A 9,580-nucleotide genomic window follows, 5' to 3' on the forward strand; every position below is an offset into this window, starting at 1 on the left:
CCGTGTAGGTGACCGCCGTTCCACGTGGCTCCCGGACGAGGGTGACCTTTACATTCTGTACTGTACTGTGACGTAGCTCTCTTCTGTACCAGTTCTGTTCTGAATCAAAGTGTATTTTTTTTTTTTTGCCTTAGCCAAGGGCGGTGTTTGGAAAAAAACAGCAACTGCGTCGCCCCCTTTTTAACGTAGCGTTCATTCCAAAACAACTGATGCAAGTTCTTTTCACTTTCACTGGTGCACACTGAAATTTTACTTGAACAGTTCTCATAATAAAGCACTTGTCTTTCGCTCTTTATCAGAATGTGAATGACCTGTTTTCTGGTACGGAGTGGGGAGTTGGTTTCGCGTGTTCTCAGTGGAGTTTGGTCCCTTGAGCTGCGTTTCAGTAGCAATGCATCTGTCAATCCTAGGTTCTGGTCCATGTGTGACGGTCCTGTTGCCAGACAGAGCTCCAGCCATAAGCACAGAAAGGCCACCATTTCTTCTGAACCTGTTGGCACATGGACGTTGTTGTTGGTTCCAGTCATTACCAGACAGAGCCACACGAGGGCAGAGAAAACCTCTATCCGGGAGGCACTACCACCCACTGCAGTCGGAACCCTGTGGGCCTGTCTATAAAGCAGACACCTCATTGCCCCCCCAAAGTGCTTGCCCTGGTGGCCCACATTCCCTAGATTTAATGAATAGCATGTCTTACTCTGTCTGCTCACAGATTTGGGGCTAACGTCCTTCACTGCTGCAGTTGGATTTTGCACTTTTTTAAAAATGTCTTTCCATCTGGCTACAAGGGCACTTAATTCCGTTCCATTGGATCCCTCACGTCCAAATGTAGCGCTTTCATAAATTTTCGAGAACTTGTTGGAATTCTGCATTTTTTTCCATATTGTGCAAATCTAGCAGGGCCAAAAACCACAGAGATAATTAAAATGATACTTGAAAATGATGTAGTCTCTTATAGCCATGCTCTTTTTATATCAGACGCTTATTTCCCTTAGAGTACTGGGATGAACCGATGGCTTTTCATTGACTCAATTTGTTTCCATTTTTTGTAGTCATGAGTGCTTTTAGGGTGATCAAAATGTCACAATTTAGCCAAAGGAATCCTTTAACTGGCCCAGGTAGCCTTTGTGTGTATACGTTTTTGGTGGACACCCTATATGTATACACATATATGTATTAGGATGGAATACTGTTGGATGGGTATAGTACCAATGCCAGTTTTTAGCCCTGGCTGGGTATCTCAGTGGTTGGAGCATCATCCCAGTGCGCCAAGTTGTGGATTTGATCCCCGGTCAGGGCCCATACAAGAAGCAACCAGTGAATGCGTGAATGAGTGGAACAACAGACAGATGTTTCTCTCTCTCCCTTTCTCTCTCTAAAATCATTAAAAAAATTTTTTTAAAAAATACTCTTAACTTACAAGGTCATAATTCTGACCTTATTTCTCTATACATATATTCTTCTTTTCTCAATATTATTAAATGCACATAGCTCAGTAGTTTTCCAAATCTCCAGTGTCTTTTGGGTAAATAAGAGAGCATCCCATTATACTGTTAAAGAATTATTTTAAGTGCTAGATACCCCACTTTAAAGCTTTATCCACAGGGGACTTGTGTTCCTGCTTCCTATGGGAAATGATTCCGAAGACTCTGGATCTGGTGGAAACACAGGTACGAATCTGCCCACACAAGTACGAACCACACTCCCTGGTGGGCTGCAGGAGAGGTGGCCGCAGGGACAGCTTGAAGGTGAACAGAATTCCAGGAGGGCCGCGCTGCTCACGGATGAGCAGCCAGCCGCGGCAGCTCGCATTCCTGGACAGGTCGCTGAGCTGGCTGGGTGGGCAGAGGAGTGGCCTTGCCTGGCACCGAGAAGTGACTGGGGGGAGGCAGAGGATGAGAAATTGCCAACTTTTAACAACAGCGCGGTGCAGGCTGGCAGGCTAGGCTGGAATGTGGGAGAGCCCAAAGTTTTAAAAAATCGTGGAGCCCCGCGATTGTCCCTAAGCTCATAATCGTGCTGAGAAAGGGCAGAGCAGGAGCACCGGGAAGCTTCCTGGAGCATCGCCCCGCGGTTGATGGCAGGGCCCTGCTGGAGGGGAAGGCAAAGGGGAGCCCAGAGGCTGACTCTGCTCCAAGGCCCTCCCAGCCCCGATGTGGAGACAGGAGATCAAAGGCTCTGGGGCCTTGCGGTAGCTCTGAGGCCTGGTTACCCAGAGGTGACTCCGTCTGCTTGGAGCTGAGGCCCGGCCCCCCTGCTCTGCTCGCCCGGGTGGGCTCAGCGATCAGCCCCTCACAGCAGCACCAGATGGAAACAGCTGACTCCCCCTGGGAAGGAGAAAACAGAATTCTAGAAAATCCTTCAGATCCCCGGGGACACAATTTCTGGAAGACCCCCGTAGCAAATTTTAGCAGCAACATAACTTGATTTAACTGTAATCCCGCCTTTCGGTTGTGTTGACCTCAAGCCTGTCCTCCAGTCAAGTGCTGAAACCCACCCCTTTAAGTGGAATCAAAAGTGCTGTGCCCGAAATTCCCAAGTTTGCATTCTATAGGGTCCGCCAAATGAGACTGCCACGGGCATATATTTTAAAAGAAAATCCCCTGCAAATGTTAAATTTCTCCTATTTTTTCACACATTTTGAACTGATAGTTACTCTAGCAGGCCCCAAGTTAAGAATAATCTTTAAAAAAATAAATTTTTAACCGGAGAAGGGCGTGGGGTTGACCATTTCTCCCCTTTGGGGGGCTGCTCAGAAAAAAACGGGGACTCCGGCCGCTGGGATTGAAAACTGCCCCAAGTTGCAGGCTCTGGAAGACGAAGCCTGTTGCCTTGCGCTGCTGTTTACGACCAGCCCCCATCACCCCCCAGAGATGCTGCTTCTTGAGCCCCGACTTTTCAACAACTTTAATTCCTAACACTGCAGGTCCGTACAGAACCCCTTTTCTATTCTTTTTCTTACCAAATTCACACATTTATTACAGAAAATTAAACAGCCCTGCGTGTAATAGCCTTGGACGGGTGGGTATCGCCGCCCCCCCCGTTGGCACCCGGGGCGCGGGAGGTTCGCTTGTTGGGTGGCGAGCGCGGTTGGAGGTTCCGGGTGGGGATGCCCCGGGCGCTGACCTTCGGGGCGCCCCTCGCCCCTTGTGCGCGCAGGCGGCGGGGGGCGCGCGGGTCAGTCCCGAGGCCCCGCCGCCATCCCGGGCCCCACGGCCAGGGGGCGCTGCGACCTCAAGTCCCCCCGCCCCGTCGGCGCGGGGGCGGCGCCCGGGCGCGCGCGGAGCAAAGGTTGGCGCCTCCGGCCGCGGACTTCCCGAGGCGCGGCACCATGGCGGTGGGCGCCGGGCTCCGCAGCAAGGTGGCCGGCAGCCTCCCGCGCCGCGGGCCCCGGGGCCGAGGGCTGCGGCGCGGGGACGCGGACGGCGCCGCGCTCCTGGAGCAGCTGGAGCTGCCCGACGGGGCGGCCGAGGGCGCGGCCGGCGCGGGGCGCCCGGGGGCGCGGAGCGCGCGGCGGGTGCACCTGGCCGCGCTCCCCGAGCGCTACGAGCCGCTGGAGGAGCCGGGGCCCGGCGACAAGCCCAAGGGGAGGTACCGGCAGAAGCTGAAGAAGTACGGCAAGGTAGGCGCCCTGGCCATGGCCCCGGGGGGCGGGGGGCTGCGGGGCGCTCGCCCGGCTTCCTGAGTGTGCCCCTGGAGAGCTCGAGCCCGGTCCCCGCCCTGTGGCCGCGCTCAGCCTCCCTGGGCTCCCCGTGTCCCTCTCAAGCCCCCCCACAACCACGCTCTCTCCAGCATTCGCCACTGAGACCCCCCAAAACTGTTCCTGTGACCTGGAAAGTGAGGGAAAAGTTTCAGGTAACGACAGACACTGCGGCAGAGGTGTCACTGGGCCCCCACCCACCGCCGGCTGGTTAGTGACAGTGCCAAGGGTCACCTGCCGAGTCGGTTCCTCCGTCTTACCCGCCCCTGTGTGGTGGGCAGGACAGACAGCAGGGTCCCCCCTCTTCCAGCTGGAAATACTGAGGCTTGGGCGTGGCCGGGTGACTTGCAGAAGGTGACCCCGTGGGAAAGCGTTGAGCGGCAGCCCAGGTTCTCTGTTTCTGGCAACGTCTTCTCCAGGATTTTCCACCGGCTGAGAATTTTGTTTTGAGTTAATTGCCCCAAATATTCCCAAGGTTATTTCAAGGGCCTAGGAGCTGGGCAGATACACAAACACGCACAGTTGTCCCTCGTGCTCCGGGGGCCTGTAGACGTCCTGCCGTGTTCCTGGGGTAGGCGTGGGGGCGGAGAAGCAGAGAGAACTAGAGAGAGGGGAATGTGAATATGGGATAAAGTGACAGTTTCCGCCTCGAAATCAGCCTGGACACAGCTGCCCCAAGAGAAAAATCACAAATTAATTGCATCGTGGCCAAAGGCCAAAGGCCTTGTTGATTTATTGTGCAGATACCTGTGTCCTACGGTGGCCCTTATCAGACCTGAAACCTTCGTACCTAGAAGCTTAGGCCTATCATCCTCTCTGGAGGTATTTCAGCAGCTTTTGGAGCCAGAACGCCAGCAGGCAGTTGTAAAACATATTAATAAAGACTATAAAGCGGGAACTAGGGCTAATCCTTTTCCTCCTGGTCCAGCTGAGCACAAAGGCGCCATCGGTGCACCTCTCAGCCGGCGGTGAGGTGTTAATGTGGAAATCTCAGCCCAGAGCCTGGCTCAGGACGTGCTGTTTTAGGTTCTTACTATGTGCCGGGCATTGTGCTAAGCGCTAGAGATACAAAAACGGGTACGATGCAGCCCAGCCCTAGAGAAGTCACGGCCTCTCTAGGCGTAGCCGGGACTGCGTGGTTCGAGCCCCGGCAGGCAGCCCTCGCGGGTGAGGCTGTGATGTCAGGGACATTTTCAAATCAATGGTGACATGAAGCCTGGGCACAGAAGGGTGAGTTAAGGTTCCACAGGTTAACGGTGAGATACTACTTCACACCCAGTAGGGTGGTTATTATCATCAACACGCACACGTACACACGCACAACACAGAAAATAATAAGTGTTGGCGAGCATGTGGAGAAACTGGAGTTCTTGGGAATTGCTGGTGGAAATGTAAAGTGATACATACCGATGCCGTGGGAAGCAATTGGGCAGTTCCTCCAAAAACTGAATATCGACCTGCCATATGAACCAGTAGTTCCACGCCCAGGTATCTACCCAAAAGAATCGAAAGCAGGTATTCAAACAAATACACACACATACACACACACATCCATAACATTACTTACAATAACCAAAAGGTAGAAATAGCCCAAATGTTCATCAGCTGATAAATGAATAGAAAAATGTGATACACACGTACGATGGAATATTATTCGGCCATAAAAAGAATGAAGTACTGATCCGTGCTGCACACACAGATGAACCGCTAAGTTATTACGCTAAGTGAAAGAAGCCAGACACACAAGGTCACACCCTGTATGTATGTATGATTCCATTTATATAAAAGACTCAGATTAGGTAAATCCAGAGACACAGATCACTGACTGGTGGTTGCCAAGGACTGGGGCGGGGGGTGGGGGAGGAGAAAAGCTGTCTAACAGGTATGTGTGTTCCTTTGGGGCTGATGCAAATGTCCTGGAAGTGGATGGAAGCCGTGGTTGCACAACATCATGAATGTTCTCAATGCCACTGAATTGTTGACTTTAAAGTGATTTCTTGCTCTGTGAATTTCACCTCGATTAAAGAAAAAAGAGAAAAAGATTCACCAGGTAGACAAGGGATGACATTCAAGGTGGAGGGACCAGCACAAGCAGAGATGAGGGCGTGCGAGAGCTCTAGAGGGCTACACACTCGTTCAGTGGACCCGGCAGGCCAGGTGCGGGGACACTGTCGTGTCCGAGTTGATGAGCTCTTTCTGCCTTTCAAAGGAGCAGCTCCTGCTTCCATTTTTTTCCTGAAGCAACTGAGACGGGAACCAGTTAGTCTCCAAGACAGAGGAGGAAGAGAGCTGAGCCTTCTTTGCTGGAAATCCAAGAATAGCCGCGGCTCGGCTAGAAATGAGGGGAGGAGATTTCCCCTGCTTTCATCACTCGGTGAAATTTTACCTTATTGGGCACAATGGAATAAGGAGTGACCTGCAGACAGCCCCACATTCCAGGCGTCCACTCCGTAACGACGTTTTGGTCAACCATGGGTCGCATATACGACGGCGGTCCCATAAGTTGATGATGGAGCTGGAAGATTCTTGTTCCCTTAGTGAGGTCCTAGCCGTGGTTACATTGTAGCACTGGAGGGACCTGGAGCTTGCTGTCAGTCATGCAGAAGTGCTTTACTTACCATTGGGTAACAGTTGCTCACAGTACTTGCTACAGTCACCAGCTGTACAGGCTTGTAGCCCACAAGCCATAGGGTCTATACCCTGTAGCCTAGGTGTGCAGTAGGCTAGACCATCTAGGTGTGTAAGTGCACTCCGTGGTGTTTGCACAAGGATGAAATCACCTGATGATACATTTTGCAGAACTATTTCCATTGTTACCACAGGACAGCTGGCTTTTCCTTCAAGGAAGGGTGATTAAAGTTCCTATTTATCGGACTGCTCAAATTCTTCACCCAAGTCCCTTCCTGCTTCTTTGTCAAGAAAAAGGCTTGGCCTTTGTGAAGCGTGAAAGGATTGGCCCGCGCACCCCTGCTGCCTTTTGGCCCCGACCAGGGGTCTGCCGGTCCTGAGCTGGTCCAGCCTCTCCAAGACGGCTGTGCGTCCAGAAGGCTGTGTTGGGGGCAGTGTTCCCAGTTGATTTTCAGCAGTGAGCCTCGTGGCATGTGGGGCATTCATTGTCCCAGAGTTGTTTTCTGGGCTTGGGGAAGGGGAAGGGACGCATGCGCTGTGCTCCCACAGGTGGCTGAGTGCCCTGTGCGCAGGTTAAAATGCGTGGCATCTCTGGATCCTCGCAGCCACCTCGGAAAGTATGGCCCAGTCCTTACCCTTAAGGAGTTTCTAACTGTGTCTGAAACCCAGACGTCTATGGAGGCAGTAGTCAGAGACTTTAAAGAGACAAATGTGTGGGTTGGACAGAAATATGTCCTGCAGGCAGAGAGAGGACCAGGTGAGCTTTTGGACAAGGTGAATATAGGAAACCTTGACCCAGCCTTCAGATGATCTGGTAACTTAGCTGGAACAGCGAAGAGGAGTTGGCTTTGGTTAAAAAATAAAACAAAATCGGTCTGGTGTTCAAGCTAGCGGCCTCTCTGCAGGCTCCAAGGTCTCTGAATTATCTGGAAATATGCAGAGCTTGGAAGCACTTTGCACAGTGGGGGCGTCTGTCCTGAGCCCCCCACATGTTCCCAGGCTGCGGGTGGGTGTGAGACAAACACGGTAACTTGCTCATTTGCCCTCGGAGAATGTAGCAAGACGATCCCTTAGCTTTGTCACCCTTGTGCAGAAGTTGCCTGACCTAATTCTTTGCTTTTGTCTTGGCTCCTTGACACAGAACGTTGGGAAGGTCCTGTCCAAAGGGTGCCGCTACATGGTCATCGGCCTGCAGGGCTTCGCCGCGGCCTACTCCGCCCCGTTTGCGGTGGCCACCAGCGTGGTGTCATTTGTCCGCTAGTGGGAGCTGCTGGGGGCCAGACGCCTTCGGAACGATGGAGGCCTCTGCTCTGGGAGCCACGCAGATCCCGGGCATCTCGGACTTGAAGCCACAAAACACTCGGAAGAAAAGACGTCTTTCTCGTTGAATCGGATGGGTGCTATGAATGGGACGTCTCTGCCCACCTGCTGAGCTTTTCACGTCTCGTGGACACGGGTGGCTCCGATGGACAGTCCCGCGGAGAATTGGGCTGATGTTAGGTTTGGGGTCAGAGCTAAGTTTGCTCACACTGGAGCCTTCACGTGCGGCTGGCAGGGCTGGGGTGGAGGCAAACCCTTCACTGGAGTGAGCACTTGGTGGGGGGCGGGGGCACAGAGTGGTGATGGGGGGGGATTTTTATCTGGAGTGAGATAGTTTGCTCTGGTTCTGAGGGCACCAAAGGAGCAGTTTGCTTGCGAGTCATGTCCCCCATCTCCTCTCCTACCCTTTGTCACCGGGAGTTTAATTACAGGCCTGAGAAGGAAGGAAGACACAGCTCTTTGAGGGCTCTGGCACTTTGAAACTGTGTTGACAATGAGTCGTGACTGTTGAAAGTAGAGAAAATTGTCAGAGTGACAGGAATGCGCAGTGGGGATGAGGGGCGGGAGGAGGGCACAGGCTGTGTGGTGGGAGAGGCTGGTGGGGGAGGGCGCCTGAGGGTCCCCGGTCCGGCCCAGATGTTTGGCGCTGGCCACGCTCCCCTGCACACGTGTGGCTGGCCGATGCCACGGGCCACCTGAGTCAGGTGCCCGGCGGCATCCGCTGAGCGTCTCTGAGCCAAGCCAGAGGGAGGTAACCACATCTGGAAATGAAGGCGTACGATTTAGAGAAGGAACCAGAAAGTAGGAGGCGGGCGCGAAGGAAATGGGAACAAGTTTCCAGGTCACGCAGAGGAGGCCTGGATGCTCACGTTGCACCAGTCAGCCAACCAACCGCACGGCACTGGGGAGGGGGCAGACAGACAGATGGACAGAGAAAGGAGTGGGTGGGGGAGGGATTCCTCGTCGTAGCCGTGGAGCCGGACTCAGCTCCCGGTTCTGGAGGCCCAGGGGGAGATGAACTTGGACGCAATTCCCGCATCCTTAGGATCTGCGAGGAACAGAGGAAACAGAGGGTCTTCTTGGAGCCCAAGTGATGAAAGTGGATCATGACACATTTTCATGCACGTGAGATCATTAGAGGTTGCCTGGCCGCACCGGGAGCTGAGCTGCAGGAAGAAAGGTGACAGGGAAAAGCGGCGAGGCAGCTGGTCACAGGAGGGGACTGGGAGGGAGGGAGCCTGCTGAGTGCCTGGGGCTGCTCAGAAAGGGACAAGAGCTACTGAGGCCTGTGTGGGACCTGCCCCCCCACCCCACCCCCCGCTTTGGAGACACTATCAGGCCAAGCTCATTTGTCTCTGAACTTCTGGAAGTCTGGTTAAGAATTAACCCAGAAATTGCAAAAGTCGAAACCTCACAGAGACGGTCCCAGGAGCCAGATTCATGGGACTGAGGGTGGGTGGACTTCAGACTTTCAGTCAGCCCGAGTTGTCACTTACTCCGCGAGGGGCCACCCGCCCGCCTTGCAGACGACCTTTGATGCCCTTTCTTTCTCTTTCGTTTCCTTTTACTACCTGGGCCCCCACCCTACTGAGAATCGAGTTTTAGAGCTTTTTTTTCTATACGCTTGACCTCGCGGCTTCTTTTGTACCCTTTTCTTGCTCGATGATGTAAATAAAAGCCCCCGTTTGGTTTAATTTCCTGTGCATGACGATTTTTTTTGCCCCCTCGCTTTCTGGCCTTGCCTTAGGCAGATGCCTGCGGTGTCCAGCCGAGGCTGAGGACCTCATACGGCAGGTGAGGGCCAGGGGGACCTCCGAGGGACAAGCCAGGAGGAGCCCCGTGCTGCCCCGAGGCGCAGGGACAGGGAGAGAGGCCCTGACCCACCTGCGCTCTGCTTGGCTGTTCAATGTGGGGCCGTTCTCTAGAATTCTC

At 53.6% G+C, this 9,580-nt stretch overlaps 1 protein-coding gene across 1 annotated transcript; it reads left to right on the plus strand.

Moving 5' to 3' along the window:
- Positions 1–3,326: 3,326 nt before the first annotated feature.
- Positions 3,327–9,342, plus strand: LOC308550212 (required for drug-induced death protein 1). The gene is made up of 2 exons (XM_081123770.1): positions 3,327–3,622; positions 7,470–9,342. Exons 1-2 carry the CDS (start codon positions 3,332–3,334, stop codon positions 7,587–7,589), a joined length of 411 nt encoding a protein of 136 aa, XP_080979896.1. The 5' UTR covers positions 3,327–3,331; the 3' UTR covers positions 7,590–9,342.
- Positions 9,343–9,580: the final 238 nt, after the last annotated feature.

Source organism: Miniopterus schreibersii (genome assembly GCF_964146895.1).
Source record: "Miniopterus schreibersii genome assembly, chromosome: 21".
Taxonomy (NCBI): domain Eukaryota; kingdom Metazoa; phylum Chordata; class Mammalia; order Chiroptera; family Miniopteridae; genus Miniopterus; species Miniopterus schreibersii.